Source organism: Raphanus sativus, chromosome 7, assembly GCF_000801105.2.
Source record: "Raphanus sativus cultivar WK10039 chromosome 7, ASM80110v3, whole genome shotgun sequence".
In the NCBI taxonomy this organism is placed as follows: Eukaryota; Viridiplantae; Streptophyta; class Magnoliopsida; order Brassicales; family Brassicaceae; genus Raphanus; species Raphanus sativus.
In genome coordinates, this window is record NC_079517.1 from 14,179,573 (window position 1) to 14,202,261 (window position 22,689).

Sequence of the window (22,689 nt, forward strand, 5' to 3'; positions counted from 1 at the left end):
CAATATATGTTTAGATTAGAAATATCTATAGAAAATTTATATTAAGATAATTTTTCATTTATAAAATGAAAATATTTTATTAACAATAAAACAAAAATAAATCCCGCGGCGTAGCGCGGGTAATTACCTAGTATATGCTAATAAATCTCGGTCCAATATTTTCAAGTAACACGTAAATTTGGCTGGAAACTTTGTAATATATAATTTGGCTCGTTAGTGTGATATTATTTTATATGGTTGAAATTTGAGCAATGTGATAAATATGTGTACCGAAACAGAATTATAAGCATAGCTGAGGGGCCTAAATGTGAAAAGGGTATTACGTTTCTTCTCCACAAGATTTTCCGGGGAAATTGATTATTTTTCTTTTGTATAATTTTCCGAGAAAATTTTCATTTGGGAGAATTCGATTTTTATATGAATTCTAGTTTCTGGGTTCGGCGATTGAAGTGATGAGCAACCTTAGAGCTATCTGTAGACCACACACGGTGTTTGCTTCGATCGTGTGTTGCAGTAGAAACCAATCTCGATCAATCGTCAAGGTTTCGATTCAAAAACTCAGATTTAGAACTCGGGTCTCGAGTTCGTTTCCGTCTTCGTCACGGGTCGCGTCGAAAGATTCGAACTTTTGGTTTGGTGTGAGTCAGAGGAAGACTCTCGTCAGGGCGGCTTCGAATTGGAGCGAAGAGAAGTCTCCTTACGATACTCTCGGTAAAGTTTGCAACTTTCTCTTATCTTATAGTTGGTTTGGCTCTTGTGGGTGTCTTAAGATTTTAGCTTAAACTGTGCATATTGAGCTTTGTGTGTTGCAATGAATGATCATTGGAAACAGAGTCCTCTGTTTCTTTCGAGCTAAGAGTTTTGTTCTGTGTTGTTTGATATTTTTGAGGACAGAGCTGGAACGAGATGCAGAGGAAGAGCAGATTAAGGTGGCATACAGACGATTAGCCAAGTATTATCATCCTGATGGTACTTCTCTACACCTTTATAGCTGAATTAATAGTCAATATTTGGGTTAGTTTAAGTGTTTATTTACTACTGCATGAGTTGTGTGTTTGTGTGTAGTTTATGATGGGAAAGGGACGCTTGAAGAAGGAGAGACAGCAGAAGGTAGATTCATCAAGATTCAGGCGGCATACGAGCTGCTCATGGACACGGAGAAGAGAAGAGAGTATGATATGGATAACCGAGTGAATCCAATGAAGGCATCACAAGCTTGGATGGAATGGCTGATGAAAAAGCGTAAAGCGTTTGATCAGAGAGGCGACATGGCTATTGCAGCTTGGGCTGAGCAACAACAGCTTGAGATTAACCTGCGTGCTCGTCGTCTTTCTCGTTCCAAGGTAAAGACTTAACAAGTCTTTCTGAGATTTTTTTTTTCTTTTGCTGCTCTGTGTTGAATCTTGGTGAACGTGGTAAAGGTGGATCCGGAAGAAGAGAGGAAGATACTGGAGAAAGAGAAGAAAGCATCGAGAGAGTTGTTTAACAGTACTTTGAAGAGACACACGCTGGTATTGAAGAAAAGAGATTTGATGCGAAAGAAAGCAGAGGAGGATAAGAAGAAGCTCATTACTCAGTTGTTAGCAGCAGAAGGTCTCGAGCTTGATACGGAAGAAGAAGAAGAGGAAGAAGCAGCCAAGTGATTATTTTGGAAAGCTTTACCTCTCTTCTATCTACTCCGAGTATAGTACTCTCTGTATTTCAGTTTCAACTTCTCTTGCATGTAGAAAACATACATGTAGATATTAAATTTTATAATTACCAGAACATAAATTCACGGTTCAACATTAATTTTCTTGATTAGGAAATGAGAATTTGATGAGGAGAATGAAGTTTGATACATACTGGAAGATGGAACAGAGAATTTGACTCAGAAAATGTCAAAGAAAAACATTTATATTTTCCTATCGGGTTCATAATGTAAAATAACAAAACACCAAACACAAGATTGTTTGCTAATAAAATTTTGAGAATATCCATAGAAGTAGGGGAAAAACAAAATCGATAATGGTTTATCACTGATCACCAGGAATGCTCTTGATAATGTCAGAATCACCTAAAAAGTCAAAAGACAAAAATCATTACCAAGGATCACTGAAGATCCAACACAAAAAAAAAAAAAGAAGTTGGCGATATGTAGTAAACAAATAGTTGGTTAGGTTTGTTATTATTACCAGGATCAACGATGCTCAGACAAGAAACGCGGAAGTACTTTCCACAAGCTGTACCCAAATCAACATTGTCTGGAAGATGAAGAACACAGTCAAGCAAAAGTGATACAGGATAAACAATAAGCCTTATAAAATATTGTGTTTTCTTGAAACATGCAACTAAACTAAGCTGAATAGAATATAAACGCCCTTTCGAGGATATCAAAGAGGTAAGATCAACCTACGTATAATATTAGAGGAAAAAAAAGAAAAAACTGTCATCTCTATCCTAGAATGTGGACTTGATGTAAGGATGCAAATTCTATATTTTTGTAATAAACCCATTACAGAGACACCAACAGCAATGCAAAAGATCAAACACTTTTAAGTCAGCAAACGTACTAATTTCTTCAACTTAGGGAGTACACTTTAATCATCGGCTTAATGGGTCTATACAAGGGGACAAAGAATCTCTACAAAAGCTAAAGAAGATTGTTCAGAAGAAGAAAGGAACTCACTTCCATTGTAGTGGTGAACACCAACTTTCGCAAGCATTGCGTAGTACTCAATCTCCGATCTCCTCAACGGTGGGCAGTTAGAAGAGATGAGAATAAGCTTCCCTGCCAATATAAAAACAAACCCAAAATCAACCAACCAGAACATATGGATATATATATATATATATGCACACAAAGTGTTCGATTAAATTACCTTTGGAGCCACGGAGAGACTTGAGGACGGACTTGTAACCAAGAGTGTATTTACCACTCTTCATCACAAGAGCCAACCTACTGTTGATTCCCTCGTGAGACTTCTTCTGCAATCAAAACAAACAGTAACATTGTTCGGTTTAAATACGTTTGAGATGACCAAAAATAAAATAAAAGTTTGATAAGAAAGAGAAGGCAAACGCACCGTCTTCTTGGCAGTCACCATTTTGGAAGAGATTGAGAAACAACTGTCCTGTCCTGGATCTGTGCGGCAGAGGAGAGATCAAGAGGGAAGAGGAAGAAATGACGCTTGGTTACGTTTTATATATTCTCTGTCAAATGTTTTAGGGTTTTTTGCTCTTTCTTTGTGTTTGTTAAATTGCAGTTATGCCCTTAGTTTTCTGTACATTTTGTAGATTTAGATTTTGTTTTTAGCCGTGAACTTTTGAATATTGCATTTATATCCCCGAATCCTTCCGTCGAGAAGAGTGGTTTACGAGCTCCTTGTTTCTATTCAAGAGAGGGGAGGGAATGATTTTTATGCTTATTTTTCACCAAATCTGAATTTAAAATCTAATATAAATATAATTCTGTTGATTTATTATTCTTATATGATTGCCGTTTGGTATATGCTACTAGAGTAGCTGAGTAGGTGACCGTGTAATTAGTGTTAGTGTTAGTGTTAGTGTTAGTGTTAGGTTTAATCTCTGGTTTAATGTTAACATAACCGGAGACTTTCGGTGTACAAGAGTATCATTGTACACATTTTATAATCTTCACTTCACCAGGTTTAGCGTAGTTGACGTTGGTGTTTGTAAACTATTATCAACTTTAGACTATGATTAACTTTGATCTTTTAACTGGGTTTCTTAACTTTCATTAAGAGACGGTTCTTAAGTTTTGTTAGATTTTAACTAAGAAAAACTAAGAACCATCTATTAAATAAGAGATATAAAAATCATTTTTTAACTGAAAAATATAAAATAAAATAAAAAAATATCAAATCAAGTACTCGGACCGAATTTAATCATGCTTTTGGTTGACAAACAACGTCAAAATAATAATAAACCAAGCGAGTAAAGTAGTAATAATATAGATGTCTGGACCATAGGTTGAAGCCCACTAGTGAAAGAGAAAATGGCCCACCTTCAATTTCTGAAATTTATATCTGCAATTGGGACCAATTGTGTTTGGTTACTAACTATATAACGTCTCTTCACTTCTGTTTTACTCACTTGTGTCCAATTGTCTTCTCAATCATACCAGCTTCCTCTATTATCACCGAGCTTCCATGTCACATTCATTTACTGTCACTTGAGCAAATTATATATGAAATTTACATAAATTCAAATCAACTAGTCATACTCATATGTACTACATATGCTTGGCATCACATCTACAAATAAAAATCTTGAGTTTCCGTTTCTAGTCATTCAAAGGTACAATCAAATGAATGCTGACGTTTTTGTGTGTTGTTTCAAATTTATAATATATCTTACATGTTTAAACTATCGAAACAATTTTTTAATATTGTCTATAGTCTCACACAGAAAAAAATTATACTCTTCGTTTTTAATATGTCATTTTACAGGAAAAAAAATGTGTTCAAAATTTTAACATGTTTTCAGTTTTCTATGTAAAATTTATTAACAATTAATGTTATTTGACCAATGATAATATACATTATATTTTATTATTAGTTGGATTATGATCAGTTTCTGTATAAAAAATATAAGAAATTAATTATTTTCTTAATCAATGTGCATAAATCTAAAACGACTTATATTAAAAAAAGGAGAGAATAATAGTTAAATCGGATCAGGAGATCATTTTTATTTTTTTCTCAATTTCAATATTAGATGGTCATTATAAATATCTTATCTAGAAAACAGTCAGGAGTTTTCATTGATTCTGAATATTGATTTATTTTAACCCAAAATCTCATACCATCGAATAATAAAAAGTAGTTCGTTTTTATAGTTTAACTTTTATAGTTTATATAGTTTAACTTTTTGGCGAGTAGATCCTCCTAATGGCATCTCCAGCCCCCGCTCTATTTTTTACTTTAAAATAAAGTTTAAAGTAAAAATGTTTCAGTGGTATTCTATTTTTCACTCTATAATATAGTAAAAAATAAGTTTATTTCAAATATAAAATATTTTTTTTTGTTCATCATTCTATTTTTTATTAGAGTAAACTCTAACTCTATTATAGGGTTATTCTATTATAAAATTACTCTATTTTAGAATAAAAAATAGTGTAAACTATTGGATATGATCTAAGAAGTGTTAAACAATATTAGGTGATTGAAGATTTTAATCATTAGACCAACTCATTGTTTTCTTTTTTCTAAAAACACAAACTCATTGTTGGTTATACTTTTACAATTAGAGCTGGGTCTGAAAATTCTTGGTTCAGAAGCCAAATGTTTTCTGATCATTTTTACTTTTAGAATCTAAAAATACTAAAGGACTAGGTTAAAGAGAATTGAATCCTGATCTAGCTACTTACACATTAGTAGAACTACTTGATATTTCTTGTCGAAATTTGATCCCCTGTATACAGTTCTTGTAAGCTTTTTAAACAAGATATAACTCAAAAATAAAATCATGAATGGTAACATTTTTTAGTTATACCTCTTATTGATGGTAACTCATGTCACCAATCAAACCCATAGTACTGTTTATGGAAACGTTTATTTCCAGGCCATATTATTTCGGTCGTACTCGAGTCTGGGAGTACAATGGATATATTGATCTTTTCAAATAGTATATGCGCTGTGCTGCGCTTGAGGTTTGTTTACAACATTGGAACTTTTTTTTTTGACTTAAGTCATTACTACATTAGAACTTCTACAGTTTTTATTAATATGTTACGTACACTACTATTTGGTCCTAGTAATCTATACATAAGTTTTCAAATAAACCCAAGCTCAAACTTCACACCGCTGCCTTGTAATGACAATATACAAACTAGCGCCGAAGGTGGTAGATCAATTAGTTTAAACCCTTGTGTTGATGTCGCTTGGTGAAAAATTTGTTTTACGCCATGTTATCAATATCATCGAAGTTTGACTCCAGACTAGAGATTATGATCTATATATATGACTTAGACTTCTCCTACTTAACCAAACAATTTCAAACTTATAACATTTCTCAAAATAACCATTTTAAAATGTAGCATCTCTTCGAGGCTGACAACGTTAAGACCGACCACTTTTGGTACATTGTGTCGCTCTGTTTTATTTCTCTCTCGTTTTTTTCTCTGTGTAAAGAGTTCACAACTCAAAATGCACCAATCAGAAAAGCTTTTGCTGTGATTTTCGATGATAGATAGATTAAATAAAACTTCCGATGAGTATCTTCCCCATGCAAAAATGCTATTGTAGTATACTATTTCCTCCATTTCATATTGTAACCGTTTTATATTGAAAATAGTTTTAGCAAAAAAATTGTTTCACTATATAAGTAGTTTTAACACTTTAATTCATTTTTTTACATTTATTGAACAGTATGTGATCAATTAAATTATGTTAATCATTTTATAATTGGTTGAAGTTATATATTAAATAATATTTTTAATAAATAGTCACTTTTTAAAAATCATTGCTTTTAGCTAAAACTACCTACCTACAATTTGAAAAAGAGGGAGTACATTTATTTATTTATTGGGCACTAGATCATCAAAGTAAATTTAAGGTAAATATTGAAATATGGTGAGAAATATGAGGCATGTAACATGCAAAAACGAGAAAATGCTCAATAAAATTGCAAAAGGGCAATCGAATTAAAACATTGTTTTCAAGGTGGTCCCTTCTTTATATAGCCCAGACTTTAGGAACCATATTACAAACATTTCCCTTTCAATATTGATTATTATAAATATTTTTACTGTATTTTATTAATACTTATGAAGTTAATATGAGTTCTTCTGTAATTATTATTGTTTCTTTTGGCTTTCTTATTCAGTGAAGAAAATGACCGGGGGAATGGACAATTTATTTTAGTTATTGGGTGCAACCATCGTTGAAGTGGAAAGTTAATTATTGTTAATTAAGTGGACCCATCATATAACCCAATGGGCCCTTTCCTGAATGATTATGAAATTTTAATTGTACTATGATTTTGATCAAAAAAAAATTGTACTATGATTGAAGAAAGCATATTAATCAACGGTTCAGATTCAGTCCTTAGTTTATGGTTTCTTCTTTATCTTCGCTTCCCTTCTCCTTCCTCACTCCCTCTTCTCCCTCTCTTTGGACTTGCTTTGCTCTGCCCTAAAAACAAAGGAACAGAATACAGAGCACATACACTGACAGGATGTTGCTCGGAAAGAGACGACGACCACCGATCAACAGAACAACGAGCCTATCGGAGATAAAGTTCGATCTCAACCTTCCCGGAGAATCTGAGGTATCATCAACTCAGCAGAGTCCAAGCCAAAACCCCATGGTTGAACCATACGTTTCCAACGGTCAACTCGTAGCAGCAGCCGTCGATCGACGGCTGTTAGCTATGGTCTCACCGAGAGGTAATCTAAGGAGACACTCGGTAGATTTTTCTGACGCTGGACATTTCTTGAGATCTTGCTCTCTCTGCGAACGCTTACTTGTTCCTGGCCGCGACATCTATATGTATAGGTACATAACTAAAACACACATAAAATCATCGACAAGAAACTGTTAATCTGATATTAGGTTTCCGTAATTTAATTCGAATGATTTTGTGATTATTTAGTTTATTTGTTTTTTATAATTTGAATATTCTATATTTAGCAATAATTTTTTGTCATTAACTATGGCAGGGGAGATACGGCATTTTGTAGCTTGGACTGCAGGCAACAGCAAATAGCACAAGACGAGCGCAACGATAAAAGTAAACAGGCAAAGGAATCGACGTTGGCGACCACCAGCAAAGCCGCCAAGGGAGGGCGAGCTTCAACCGCCATGTAATCTCCCATCTTCGCGTACATTATATATTGTTATATTTGTTATGTGTGGCTTGCTATGTGTTTGTATATTATGATTATAATAGTGGGGTAAAACATATTAAAGCTTTGAGCGTTAATTGACTTGTGTTAATCACTCTCGTGTGTTGTGTTGGAATTATATATGTTTTTTGAGGGGTTTTTCAGATTTTACAAGTTTTGTGATATATATGAAGTAAAAATCAAATGTATGCGAGTGAGATTGCATTTTAGGAGTTTCTTTCTTTCTTTTTAATCAATACAACTAGATTTTGACCCGCGCTTTCAAAGCGCGGGTTTATATTTGGTGAAAATTTTATATAATCACATTTATATAATCCGTCTTGTATATGTATTTATATAATCCGTCTCATATATGTATTTTATATCCAGATTTATGTTCGGTAAAACTATATTATACATGTATTTTTAGGTTTTTAATTTTGAATTAGATATTTTAAATATAAATCAATATAACAGTTTTATAGTTTTGATCGGTGTTTTGAAATTCAATTGAGACCTGCGGTTGAACGGAGTACCGGTTGATCAAAAATAAATTCAGTTCGGGTTTGAAAAAAAAAACAAAATTTAAAAATCCAATAAAAACTACTAAAATCAAAATCCAGTTACCGGTTGAACCACTGGTTGAACCAATAAACAATTTTTATTTTTTATAAATAATTTTTGTTAGATAGTTGGGATTATATTTAGGAAAAAACGGTTTAAAACCAAACCATTAAATAGTTTGAGAAAAAACGATGCAGTTTCAAACATGTCCGGTTGGAAAAATATTAAAATGATGCAGTATCAAACACGGAATAATCACATACCAAAATTGAATTAGGAAACCGGTGGTTAATGACAAACCAAAAAGAATTAAAAAAGAAACCAATGCAGAATGTCCAAAATGTCATTAATAAATACAAAAGAAAACCTCTTTATTAGGGGTAAACAGAGTAAAAATCTAAATGTGTTTGTACTTTAATAGTATAGATATTAGGAGAACGGGGATCTAGATATTAATTAGAGTCACCGATAAAAACAAAAAGAAGTTGAGGATTTAGCAGTAGTAATTTTGAATCATTATCGGGATATCATCGACAAAGAAATACTTTAAAAGAAAAGAAAAGTAGATAAGCAGCGTAATTGGTTAGCTGATCATATATGTACTCCTTCGAAGTTAGAACAAGTGTGAAGTGTGTACTTTTCTCAGACATCAAACCTGGGACTAATTCCAAATTTTCAATTTAGGTCAACTAGAGTTTATGTAAAAGTCTCGACTGGCTGTGGCCGATCTGTGTACTTTAACTCCACATTTATACAAATATATACACTGATATTACGGTGTTCTTATGACTTCATTTTGTTCTTTATATGTAAATTTATATCTGAACAGACAAGGTTAACTGAATACGATATTGCTTGTGAGGAATCTAATGCCTAATCAGCATGTCCCAGTATTCACCAATCAGAAAAACAATAGATTCTCTTAGACAATCAGTAAAAACAATAATTCTCCTATACCATCCTCGATGACACACTAATTTTTTTTCCATAACTTAACCAATTTAGAATAACTCTATTATAGAGTAATTTTTATAAGAATTATTCTAAATAGAGTAAATTATAGAAAAAAATAGTGTATCATTGGAGATGTTCTTAATAGAAAAAAATATTCAATGAGTAAAAACAGAAATGATATGTAATAAAAAGATGTAAATATCGTTTGAAAAAGATGTATATAAAGTTTATGTCACATATATTGATATATATATATATATATATATATATATATATATATGTGTGTTTCTTTGTAAATAAATTTTGTGATATTAAAAATATTTTTAACGTATTGAGTAAATAGAATAGTACGACTTGGCCAAATTGGCATGTGTCCGCATCAAATTTGGCAAACTATCGAATTCCAATGTCTCTTTGGTCTCTAGCATCCATGCTACTTAATTATTGTTTTACAAAAACAAAAGCTGTATACATGTTTCAAATCAAAAGGGTACACTAAAAGCAAGTCCGAGTTATAAAATAAAGATGGTTGGCATCTTTCTCGACCAAAGAAGATGGTAAGAAACCAAGAGTAACTGCCTTCTTCTATTTGTTTATTTAAGTGAAAACCAAGATCAAACCAGCATATGAATATATGCATTATATTTATCCATTTTGAGTTATTCACTAGGTTGAAGATAGTAAGTACGTACCTCTTTCTTTGAAGTTTCAATCTTGTTCATAAATGGAGCTTTGGATGCAGTTTTCACAGAACGAACATACATGTGTATAAAGACTTAAGACAAGTGTGAGGTAAAACCTCAAAAATGATTGGCTAACATAAAATATAATTGTAACAGAGTATGAGCCATATATGTGTGGTATTTGTTTTTTACGAGGGGACATGACAGGAGATGAGAAGTTGTCATGTACTTTTTGGTTCTACTATATTCAAAATAATCTAAGAACATCTCGGAAAACATTTTCATCAAAACTTAGAATATGAGATTTTGGACGGTGAAACTTCATATTACAAAACTTCTTATTTAAATTTTTTATTTTTAAGTCTTTGCAATTATCCGTTTTTTCAAATAATATTGTTAACTTTTATTGTTATCATTTTAGTCCTTATATTTTTGGAGGATTTTCATGTTTACCATTTTGTTGGTATCATTATTCATATTTACCATTTTAGTCTCATGATTCGCTGGTTTTGTGTAAATCTAGTCATACTAGATTTACACAAACAAAATCTAGTCTTCTCTATTAAAAGAAAAATACCATTTTTATCAACTACAAAATAGTCATACTAGATTCATATATTAAGTTGCATTTTTTTAATTATTTACATCAATACTATTAAAAGAAAGTGCTATTTTATCTACTATAAAATAGTCATACTAGGTCCATATATCGAGTTACATTTTTGATTATTTACCTTAGTTTATTTGCATTTCCAAATAATTATAAGAATATTAATATAAAATCTATTTTAACTATAAAGTAAATTTTAGTTTTAGTATAATGACAAAATCTGTTGATAAAAAATCTAACAAATCTATTTAATAAATTTAAATATTTTTTTATTAATGCACTGATTAATTTCGTCATAAGTAGTATAATATTATTATGAATTAATTTTAATTAATATTTTATCATAAACAAAATAATAAAATTATATGCTAATTTTATAAATTTTATAAGTATAGTCTATATTATATTAAAATAGAAATAATAAATGAATTACATATTAAAATTATATTAAACTGGTAAACCAATATATTTTGAAAAAATATAATTTCACTTAGAAAAATAAATAAATAATTATTCACCGTTTAAAGTGACTAAAATTTCATTCACCTTTTAAAATGATTAAAATTCCTATATTTTGTAATAATTTTTACAAAAAGTAATTTTTAACATATGTTAAATTTTTATATTTAGAACTATATATTATCTATTTATTTATTTTAAAATGACAGTAATATATTATCTAAAATAATTATATATAAAATAATATAAACTTATATATATATATATATATATATAAGATTACTTTTACGGATGTGCGTATCAAAATCTAGTCAAAAAATTAGTATCGCAGTATATGTACCCCTATCCTTTTTATCCTAAGTACACTGCATCATTATTATGTTGAAATATCCCTGCTAGCTGGAAAAGGTTTTAACATATAGTATGTTTTTCTTGTCTTGATAGAAGGTTTTCTATATAGAAAAGAGATGTTTAACATAATATTTCCTTTTATATACTGTTTTCTGGAACTTCAAAGTATATGAATATGTATCATGTTAAATGTAATTAATAGAAGGCTATATATATAATCTTGATTTGTTGGATGCATCTGTCTTCGTTTGTATTTATGTTTTCTACAATGCATCATCTGCAGTGCCGTCCCAGTGAGTGGCCTTAAAATTGTACTAAAAATAAATAATACCACAAACAATACAAAAAGCTTAAAATAGTGATAAAATATGGTGTGTTTTTCTTTACTTCAAAAGGTTATTTCATCTGCGAATCTATATCAGAACAATACAACCAATCAAACTAAATCTGATAGAAAACTCATGCCGTTATGGGAAAAGTGATTAAATATGGTTGAAATAAAAAGTAAGGTGGATAAGATAAAAATGAAATATAAATGATTACTCAAAGTCAACCATTTATCCAAAAATGTGGCTTTTTAACTATTTATAGTGTGGCTTAAAACAAATACTTTACCGGACTTATGTTTTATCTTTTAATAACATTTCTGATCGCAGTAATACACAGGGTGGAATGCAGAACCAGCGAGTCATGAGACTCTTGGAACCTAAGCCAGCAGGAAACAAACTTTACTCTGGAGACGTTAGCCGGCAGACTTACAGAATCTCCCGAGACAAGACATAAACCATTAACAACAGAGTTTTAAGAAACTACAGACAACAAATACTTCACCATCCTTACGTTAGGCACGGGGCTGTGCATCTGCAAAGAAAGATGGAAGTTCAGGATACTCATTGAATAAATAGAAGGCTTTGTTAGAGGGCTGAAAATTGTTTGTGATATATTTGATCTATTCTGGCCCATATTCTGATCTGACACCGATAGGTGTATAAGCAAAGAGGATATATCATATATGTAATAATATATATATCATTGGGAATCATATATAAATGCGATGTTTTAAACACAACCCCGGAAAATGAAAAGAAAAAAAATCACATTTATATATGACTCCCAATGATATATATATTATTACATATATCCTCTTTGCTTATACACCGATTGGTGTCAGATCAGAATATGAGCATCTTTGGAACCTTCCATCACTTTCGCTTGCGCTTCAACGATGGTAATGATTACAAGTCTAGATAAGTTTGTTGTGAGTTAGCTATTCCGGAGACGACATGAGAAGATTCCAATATCCGAAGAAATGAGGTGAATCTCTCTTTCCTGTGATCATCGTCAATGGTAGAGAACAGCAAACGGCTCAAAATTTATGAATCTGATCTAGCGGAACGCGTTCGGGATATGGGTCGAGCGAAGCTAGTTAGGAGTAGTTTGATTTGGGAAATCTTGTACGAGTCGAATCTTGTAGTCAAAATCTTATTCCCGTTCCCGGGTTGTGAAATAAATAAAATATTATATTTTAAAAAAACCCTGAAGTTGTTGGTCTGACATAAAGGTTATTAGGTGATTTGATGGTGTATATATTTTGTCATATGGAGGAAAAAAGTAATTGAGGGTGTCATGTGTGTATGTGAGCCACTACTGAATCAAATGTTAAAGCTTTACGAAACATTCTTCATATTTACACCTAACCTTCTTCTCATTAGAAAATAAAAGAGTCATAGGTTCTTTTTTCTTCTATGACTTCATTTCTTTTTCTTTTTCTTTGAAAAGTGTCACATGAACCGGGGCTTTTAACTCTGGTGATAAAGAGCTCACAGCTGTGAGTTTCGTCACCTAGATTCGAATCCCGGTCACTGGAAAACTAACATTTTGGCATCACTAGGGATAGAAAACCGACACGTAACAACACGTGACTAGTCTGGACCACTTCTATGGGATCAGGATACCTCTGTATAATTCAAAAAAAAAAGTGTCACATGTTAATACTTCACTGTAGTCTCTAAAGAACTTTCTAACCATAATGCCCATGAACAAGAGATATTTATCATATAATATGGTGGTGACGTAGTGTTAACAACAACGTAATAGAATCTAAAACGTCTGTACTAGTTTTGGATCTCCAGTTATAATACAAAGCTTGTTGAACTAATTAGCTGGTAGTTTTAAAAATGAAGAAATGGACCATATCTCACGTTATTCACGATATCAGGAGAAAAACGATAACCAAAGAAGAGAAAGGTACTTTCGATTAAGAAAAAAAAAGAAGAGAAAGGTATTATTATTTGAACAAAATCTGACGGCGACAGTTCACCTAAAATTTCACATGCGATTCATCTTCCTCATTAAAAAGACGTCCACCTGCTCTGAAAACGATGACACCTTTTTTATTTTCTGCAGACGTCTTTCATTCAATCAAAACTTACATTTATACTCTCTGTTTGTATCTAGAAAGTTAACAACGAAATCTTAATGATCGAAAACATAAATTTATATTTTATACTCTGTTCTGAAAATTAATCACAAAGTCTTTAACCCTAAGTTTTTCAAATTTAATTACTATTACTATTTTCCTGCTAGAGTAATTTTACTTTACTAATATGAGATTAAAATGAATCAAACAAATTTTCAATAATGTTATACTTTTCTTATGGCATCAGCTAGGACATCTTCATCTTCATTCTATTTCTTACTCTAAAATAGAGTAAAAGAGTTTATGGAGTAAGAAATGCTTAAACTCAACTTCATAATAGAATTTTCTCTATAAATAGAATAATATTTTTTTATTTGTTTATTATTCAATTATAGAGTGAAAAATGGAATAGGGTTTTTAAACATTTTACCCTCATATTCTATTCTACTTCATTTTAGAAAAAAAAAATTTACATTAGAAATGCTCTTATATCGATAAACTCCATTTTTTCTTTAAAATAGAGTTATTCTATCGATTGGATTACTTCCTTCCTATTTCTTTTTAAAGTAAAAAAATACTTAAATTTCACTCTATATTTTATTATAAAATTGAGTACTGAGTAATAAATGTTATAATTATATTTCATTTTTACTCTATTATAGAATAAAAATGAAATGAAGTAATTCTTTTATTTGTTGTTCACTACTTTATTTTTACTCCAAAATGAAGTAGGGTTGGAGCAAACTACATTCCATTATGGAGTTACTCCATTATCTTCTTTTTTTATCAAAGAGTTTTTTTTTTGTGAAACTGCATATTTTTCCATTCATAACTTAAAGGTTTACATAGATCCAAGCACCATCGAACATATGATGTGCGGTCGATTTAGGGAATTTAAAAGCAAAGCAAGTGAAAGATAGAGACACAAACATAGCTATGTTTGATAAAATGTCCAAGTTGATATCAAAAGAGCCACTCGCAAGAAACCTCGTAGAGAATATACTGCGTCCTTTGAAGTCTTCAGACTTTGAAATAGTCACTGTATGTCGTGACGTTGAATGCTCCACAACCTCGAGTCTCATCGGGATGATTCTCGTTGTATCTTCCGGTCCCAAACAAACCATCACACAAGATATCAAGCGGTTATGAAGACGAAAACACTCACTGGCTTTAAGGCCAAGAGAAGGATACCTCTTATAGAGAGGAGTTTTGGTGGAAAGATTCTCTCCTGCAAAGAGGAGGATGGGGGAAAATGATCTCTCATGCCCCTGGCATGAGGAAATTTGTTTAGCCACTGTTGTAAGGAAAGTGGCTAAAGGACTATAGTCTTCAGTCTTTAATAGAACCTGACTAACTAATGGTAGTGATATAATACTTGTTCTTGTCAGAGTTGAACGTTGTTGCTGATGAACGTTGTTTGAAGTTTCTGAATTAACTGCACCAGTAACGAGAAGCCACGGATGAGAGTCTTCAGAACTTTTTCCCTTCATGCCAACGAACAGAGATAATAGCTTGACTCTAGATTCCAAGGGAGCAAGCAACGATTTCAGGCAGACACTTCCACGTCCAGCATTACCGTACCGGAGCCAGGAAGATTTGGCGAAAACAGAGTTGATCCACTGGTTAGTGAAGTCCAAAAAGCTTAGGGAAATTGAGCATGTGTTGGTATGTGCTACTGCGAGTGGTGTTTGCGGTGAGAGTCCAATGCCGCCAAGGCTCACAGATATGGCTCGCAATGAGCAAGAAGGGTCGGTATGGTTCTTGAGAGAGTTCTGAGAAAGGTCTTTCCGGGAATCTCTGGAGAGTAGCTTAGTTCCGGTGGACTTTGCATAACATCCTGAGATTTGTGTCGGCGGATCCATTACGGTAAGTTTAAAAGAGTAATAAAACGCAGCTGGTGGTTCTACAGGAACAGAAAGGACAATGGGTGAGCTTAGCCTATTCCTCCAAGGAGATACATCATCAAACCCCGCCATTAACAGTTGAGACCAAGCTCCTGTGTAAGATTCTTCAGGGCTTTCACCTGAGACGCGGTTAACACTCATGACAAGGGAAGAGTCTGGAGCCGCGGAACAGAGAAGAATAAGCCAAGTAGATAGGGAAACAGCGAGCACCGGGTTCATGTGGCTCTGCACCCTTCTCCTTTGCAGACTCAGATTAGATCTCCAAACACCAAAATACAAGAGGTTTAACAATGGACAGTAGAGAGAGAAGAGGTTTGAAAGGAACAAAGAGAGGAAGAAACAGAGAGGATGAGCAAGAAGATCCCGGCTCCGGCTAGATCTGGCTTCACCGGCGCCGAAAAGAGGGAAAACAGAGACGGCCTCGATAATCGTGTCTGTAAGCATTTTAGGGCGAACGATGAGTTGTTGTTTTTTTTTTAGAAAAAAAATTGTATTGGAAATGCTCTTTTGACTCTGCGTTTTACTCCATTATCTAGTTACTTCATTTTAGAAAAAAAAGATATTGGAAATGCTCTTTTGACTATGCGGTTTTCCGAAGGGAAAAACCAAAGATATGTACATTTAACCAATTGATTAAAATCACTTCCTCAATTTTTTATTAAATTTTTTACCAAAAAAAAGTTATTACTATTATGGTAAAGTTGATATTGTAGTTTTTTTTTTTTTTTTTAATTATTTACGAACTAAAGAGATATTTAAAGAGGCATATACATAAGTGGACTGAGGTTGGTTTGCAGTTCATGGTGACCACACAGCTAAGTTAGATGATAGCATAATCTGGGCCACTGATCATGGACCCGTGGCGAACGGATGTCGGATTCAAAAGTCTTTAAACGGGTAGTGTGGGACGGAAACCGCGTGAAGGGGGCTAGCTACAAAGGAACTTTTCTGAAATTGGATAAGCATTTTCATAGTAACGTAAAGATGACAGACACGCGCAATCCGTGCCACTGATCTAAAAAAATCGAGGTCGATGATCTTTGTAGCTATTACGTGTATTACGCGTTAGATATTTTAGTTTCTAAAAATTAAAAAAAATAATTAAGCATATATATATATATGTATAAATGTTTTTTTATAAACAAAAGGGTTAAATTCGGGTCACTATTGGAACCAGACCTAACCTCCGGGGGAGTCGTAAGCCTGCGGATGGACTCCTTCTCCTAGGCATTCAAATGGGTTCTAAAGTATAGACCCATATCCGCGTAAGGTGAACAGAACAATGTGACTTAGTTTCGTATAACAAGAAGATCGAACCTGAAACGTGTTGGCGTCCCAGGCCCGTCCATTGCCACTTGACCACAAGGTCCGTTCTATATGTATAAATGTTAAGATATATATATATCATCTTTTATAGAATTTTGAAAGTTTAATGAGAAGCGATGCCAGACAAATAACACTTTCCAAGGTAACCTATTTATCACCTTTTAAGTAGTTAAAATATATGTAATATTATAGTTATGCTTATTTAATTACTTAATCGTCATTGTCATGGCCAAGTCGGTGCACCAATTTAGTAATTGATATGTTCCTCAGAAAGAAAAAATTTACATTAAAATTTTACATTAATTTAGCTGTCTACATTGTTTAGTATAAAAATATCTGACATTTCCATCAGTCTTATAAATTCGACTGGATTTGATTATTTTTGCTCAAAACAAAATATCAAATAGTCTGAATTATTAATCTGTAGAAATATATCTCATTTTTCAAGAATATTTTCAAAGATCCTATATCGATCATATGTATAAATGAATATGATGTGTCGTATAATATATATATATATATATATTATATTGGACTCACCAACAAAGTTACACCCCCTGTTCAAAAACGTGGCCGTTTAGGCGGCCGTCTGAGCGCTATTCAGTGGATGACCGCGGCGAATTGGGCCAAATCGGTGAATCCAGACGTTGACCCGCGTTTGACCGTCTAATTCCCGCGTTGACCGTTTAATCCCGCGTTGACCGCCTAAGTTTTTTTTTTTTAAGCTGAAATACGATTGATTATTTTTACTCATTATTGACAGATTTGTATAGTTATTGGTTACTAAATAGTTACAATTAGTTATCTAACCCAAAACAAACACATATATTACATTAAGGATTTTCTCGTATCACACGCCCAAATCTAAATGTTCGATAAATTTAAAGGAGATTGTTTCAAAAACTTATCTAAAAAAGTTATAATTATGTATAAGAACTTGTGTCATCATATTTAAAATTAACTAAACATATTATAAATATATTAAATTGTATTTAAAACTAGGCCCCGCGTAATCTCCGAGTACTCCCCGATTTTTCGGTAACTCGCTAGGCCCGGATTCGCCGCCCGACTAGCGCCTAGCGTAGTTTCGAACAGGGGTTACACCTAAATCACTTCAAAATTACACCTAATCACTTCAATCTTCGATCAAAAAAAATCACTTCAATCTTATACCAAACAGATCTCTAATCTACTTTTTTTTTTTTTGGTAAAATATCTCTAATCTACTTTGGACTCTGTTATTGTCAAAGATTGTTACATTTTATGTAAACTATATTACACGAATGTTTAGCAAAAAAAAAAAAACAAAGTTACAATGAATGTTCGTATAATCGTATTAGGTTTAGTGTTGAGGTAAATACGAGGCCAACGTGTGTAACATTTTGTACAAGGGACTGTATTCCTTTAACAAAATATGATATAACTGTATTATTCTCCAATATTCCAAAAACATCTTTTTCCTCCAGATAACATATCTTCACTACTTAGTTTACAAAAAAAAAAAAAACATATCTTCACTACTCCCCTCTTACAACGTTGCACGTTTACTGATACATACATACTGCATGTACCGTATAACTTGACAGAAAATACAATACGTATAAAAAATACACTACATATAATCTTAAGGATTATGAGAAGTCCAGTTATTGATCAAAACAATGTAAGAGCTCTTGAAACTTGAAAAGTCCATATAGTTATGAATATAAAAATCAAAGACGATGTACGTAAATTAATTAGATAGAAATATTCCGTCACAGGAAAGATGAAATCTGTATTAAGAAGCTGTCAATTTAAATTAGAGGGTGCATTGTACAGTTGAAAATTTTCATTTCATGCTCCGCCAGTTATGTACTTGAAGATTTATTGTAGTTTGAAAACGGAATCTTATTCTTTCAACATACGCAAAGTCATGTGTATCCATCCAAATATATCAACCAAGGACACGATTGCCTTATATTAAGTATTAATTCGTTTGTAATGATTGATTATTGTACACATTTTATGAATCCAACATATAATATCAAGAGTTTAAATTGTTCCAAAGAAAAAATAAAGAACTTTGACAATACATGAGATATTATTTGCCGATTGAACCTTTTTTCTTTTGCAGCCAAGCCAGCCTTTCATGTTGCTTCTATTTTATTACAAAGATTGCTTAACGTTTATGGTCATAGTAACTGTATACCTTTATTATTTGGCGCGCAGATACGCCGCTATTTCAGTCCACTGTGAAACTCGAAGCTTCTTCCGCCGCAAACGGCGTACATGCTCAAAGGCCACGTGCTTCCCATACTTACCTCGTGTTTTGGTAGGGTTGATTGAGCAGAAATACTCGTTACTCGACTCTCTATTCGCCTCATTCCCATCTTGATTTTTAAGTACAAGTATTAAATAAGTGTAAAAAAACGTTCATTATTCAGCTTGTATTACCCGTTACTTGGTTATAGAAAACATTTTGTCGTTATGAGAAACAAATTTTTTATATTAAAAATTTATGTTTTGATCAGTTTTTTGAACATGAATAAATATTTGAATTATAACATTTTCCGTATTTTCTAGTACAATAATGAAGGTAAACTTTAATAGCTATTTCTAGTAAAATATATTTAGTAAAATTTTAAATACTCAAAAATATTTCCAAGTAACTCATACAGGGCCGGCCCAGAGGGGAAGCCAGCCAAGCCATCGATTAGGGCATCCAATTTAAAGGGGCATATTTTCTATAAATTTTTGTTACTATATAGATAAAAATAATTTTATAAGATTTTTTTAATTAAAACTATACTTATTGGACATTTTTACTTATGATATTTTGAAGGCATAATTCAAATACTGAAAAATTCTTTAAAATGATATTCATTCGAACATAAATAGTGGTATTTTACTTATGGAATTAATATTACAAGAATCAATGTCACAATAGATTAGAAAACCTACTATAATATTTTTTTGTTAAAGAATGAATGTTATATGACAATATAAATTATTTAGTGGGCATTTTTACTTATGATATTTTGAATGCATTTTTACTTATGATATTTTGAAGGCATAATTCAAATACTGAAAATTTCTTTAAAGTGATATTCATTCGAACATAATTAGTGGTATTTTATTTATGGAATTATTATTCTACAAGAATCAATGTCAAAATAGATTAGATCGCCTACTATAATATTTGTTTTTTAAAGAATGATTGTTATATGAAAAATATAAATTATTTAGTGTGCATTTTAGAATATAAGAATATCGATCATCACATATAAAAAAAATTTAAAAAGTAAAAATAGTTATTAGTAGTATAACATGTTATTTAAGAGATTACCTAAATTGATTTTGTTATCGATCAAAACTGTTATAAGAATTGACTATATTTATTTAATGAATGCTTTTACATGAAAAAATGCAAAAAAGTATATTTTAATGTTTTATATTTACTGTTTTAGTTCAAAATTTTAAATTACTTTTATATTAGTTTTTCTTATAATTTCAATACAAAATATTAAAAGGTATAGTTTTAAAATTGGATTAGGGCATTGTTAAACGTTTGACCGGCACTGCTCATACTTAGTATTCTCTAGTAAGAAATAATAAAGTGGGGGAAATAATTTGCAAATAACTCATTTTTGAGCAAATACTCAAAACAACAAGTAATGGTTTTTACCAAATCAAATACAAATCCAAATTTGAATTATTTTTACAAAACAAGTCAAAATAAGTATTAAGTATACCGAAATTTTATAAATATTTGGCTCGTAACTAGCCCTATTATGCAGAGTGCTAACTTTGTATAATATACACAAACAATATAACTTGAAAATTCTAGAGGCCACTAGCTAGTTTCTCAATTTTAAATACAAGTGGTGATCCGTACCCAGACCTATGGTGCAGTTATCTGCCAATCATCTCTAATGCTCTAGAGACTTCTGAATACTTCTGTAACAGTTTATGCAAAACTAAAGTCTAAACTACCCATTATTATCATGACTAATACATGCGTCTAAGCAACAGCTTTAGTGAAACAGTTATATAAATATATATACCACTATCGGCATCTTAGGATATTTTTCTTAATTCCAATTGTTATTTTATAATGAGGCGTCCATATTTGAATTCTGAAGCACAATGGTTTGGCTAATTCCTTAAGACAATTCGTGGTAATATTATTCTTCTTCCATATCATTTTAAGTGGTTTTTAAGATTTTTGTTTGTTTCAGTTCAAACTCAAACAAGCATGAAACGTATGCTTGCATATTCGTCCATAGGTCAAATCGGATATGTAATTATTGGAATAATTGTTGGAGACTCAAATGGTGGATATGCGAGCATGGAAGTTATGCATGAACGTAATGCTCACAACTTCCCTCTAGACCTAGCTGCTGTTGAGTCTCCATCTATAAATGGATAATTCTTTAGTGTTAGTTTAGACCTAGTTTAGTAATATTTAAAAACGAGCAATATAAGCCTTCTTTTGAAGGCTTATATTGCTCGTTTTTTCTATAAAACGGAACAAATCTTTTTTGAATATAATTTTTTTTATAAAAAAAGTAAGGTGTAATTTGCTATCAGTTTTATTATTTATTTAAATTGCTGCGTTAGAGGATCCCAACCTTCTTTCTTTCAATTCAATCTCATTTTTTCTGGCTCGGCTATACTATCCAGCCGAGCCATTCTCCTTTTTTATGATGCTAAGAAGTAAAAAAGCCAATAAATAAAAAAATCTATTCATCCAACAAAAGGAGAGAGAGGGATTCGAACCCTCGATAGTTATTTTTTATGAACTATACCGGTTTTCAAGACCGGAGCCATCAACCACTCGGCCATCGTTGTGAATAAGTGATTGTCTGATTTACTATTTTACCAAACAAAATCGCTCCAATTGGTTCGTGAGGCAGTTTGGTTGTACAAGACGTTGTCAATCTCACTAACCCCCCATTGTGGGATCCTATCTCTACCCACCAATCCTGCTTCCTCCTTTATCAGCATGTAGAAACACTCACACACACACACATACCAACTCTCCTCCCACATTCACGTTTTAATTCTGTAATTAACCTAATATACGTTATCTTACCCTTTAGAATTATGTTCAAGTTTTACTTTAAAATAAACAGCTTAGAAATGTAGTGCCATGCCGCCAATACATTTGTTTTAACTAATAGCCGGTCACTATAAGAAATTAAATGTAATTTGATGTTTTTAATCATTTGTGTTTTACGGTATAAATTTTTATTGATTGAATTAGCTGTAATTATTGATTTTTAGACAAACGAGAACGAAATTTTTTATAATTTCTTAGTTGATGTACAAAATTTTAAAATTCACTTATTTGTGATACAGAAGAATTACATGTAAATGATACAATAGATATGAGAGTCAAAAGTTGACATTAGTTTGCATTGTAAATTAGTGTCAACGAAGACCTGAGGTCTGCATATGAATTAATTCATCATATGATAGTTTATGTTCTACATTATATATCTATGATATTATTGTTCGTTTAGTCTAATATAGATTGCCTAAATTCTCAAAGAGTTGACTTCGAGCCAAGATTATATTATGCTATTAAACAATTGTTTGTATTATCTCCA

The 22,689-nt window shown here is 31.9% G+C and overlaps 3 protein-coding genes across 4 annotated transcripts; 2 read left to right on the plus strand and 1 right to left on the minus strand.

Annotated features, from left to right (window-relative positions):
- The first annotated feature begins 352 nt into the window (after nucleotides 1-352).
- On the plus strand, nucleotides 353-2,001 carry LOC108814163 (uncharacterized J domain-containing protein C4H3.01). 2 transcript variants are annotated; one of them, XM_018586670.2, is made up of 5 exons: nucleotides 353-711; nucleotides 895-969; nucleotides 1,066-1,343; nucleotides 1,422-1,682; nucleotides 1,805-2,001. In XM_018586670.2, the coding sequence occupies exons 1-4, from the start codon at nucleotides 453-455 to the stop codon at nucleotides 1,641-1,643; spliced, it is 834 nt and encodes a 277-aa protein (XP_018442172.1). In that variant the 5' UTR covers nucleotides 353-452; the 3' UTR covers nucleotides 1,644-1,682; nucleotides 1,805-2,001. The 2 variants fall into 2 exon arrangements, with proteins under 2 accessions (XP_018442172.1, XP_018442171.1); XM_018586669.2 differs by lacking the exon at nucleotides 1,805-2,001 and having other exon boundaries at nucleotides 1,422-1,785.
- LOC108814164 (60S ribosomal protein L30-2) lies at nucleotides 1,879-3,225 on the minus strand. The gene is made up of 5 exons (XM_018586672.2): nucleotides 3,066-3,225; nucleotides 2,862-2,967; nucleotides 2,669-2,770; nucleotides 2,175-2,243; nucleotides 1,879-2,056 (listed from the first exon to the last, which is right to left on the minus strand). Exons 1-5 carry the CDS (start codon nucleotides 3,084-3,086, stop codon nucleotides 2,016-2,018), a joined length of 339 nt encoding a protein of 112 aa, XP_018442174.1. The 5' UTR covers nucleotides 3,087-3,225; the 3' UTR covers nucleotides 1,879-2,015.
- Nucleotides 3,226-7,061: 3,836 nt separating this feature from the next.
- LOC108815821 (FCS-Like Zinc finger 6) lies at nucleotides 7,062-8,061 on the plus strand. The gene is made up of 2 exons (XM_018588325.2): nucleotides 7,062-7,499; nucleotides 7,664-8,061. The coding sequence occupies exons 1-2, from the start codon at nucleotides 7,180-7,182 to the stop codon at nucleotides 7,809-7,811; spliced, it is 468 nt and encodes a 155-aa protein (XP_018443827.1). The 5' UTR covers nucleotides 7,062-7,179; the 3' UTR covers nucleotides 7,812-8,061.
- Nucleotides 8,062-22,689: the final 14,628 nt, after the last annotated feature.

What these genes read in the sequence shown, in the direction of transcription:
- LOC108814163 (XM_018586670.2), top strand. Translation starts at nt 453, where the DNA reads ATGAGCAACCTTAGAGCTATCTGTAGACCACACACGGTGTTTGCTTCG. An exon ending in CAAGTATTATCATCCTGATG is followed by an intron (nt 970 to 1,065) that starts GTACTTCTCTAC and finishes GTTTGTGTGTAG; the next exon opens with TTTATGATGGGAAAGGGACG. An exon ending in GTCGTCTTTCTCGTTCCAAG is followed by an intron (nt 1,344 to 1,421) that starts GTAAAGACTTAA and finishes AACGTGGTAAAG; the next exon opens with GTGGATCCGGAAGAAGAGAG.
- LOC108814164 (XM_018586672.2), bottom strand. Translation starts at nt 3,086, where the DNA reads ATGGTGACTGCCAAGAAGACG. An exon ending in TGTTCACCACTACAATGGAA is followed by an intron (nt 2,244 to 2,668) that starts GTGAGTTCCTTT and finishes TTCATCTTCCAG; the next exon opens with ACAATGTTGATTTGGGTACA. An exon ending in TCTGAGCATCGTTGATCCTG is followed by an intron (nt 2,057 to 2,174) that starts GTAATAATAACA and finishes TTGACTTTTTAG; the next exon opens with GTGATTCTGACATTATCAAG.
- LOC108815821 (XM_018588325.2), top strand. Translation starts at nt 7,180, where the DNA reads ATGTTGCTCGGAAAGAGACGACGACCACCGATCAACAGAACAACGAGC. An exon ending in CGCGACATCTATATGTATAG is followed by an intron (nt 7,500 to 7,663) that starts GTACATAACTAA and finishes TAACTATGGCAG; the next exon opens with GGGAGATACGGCATTTTGTA.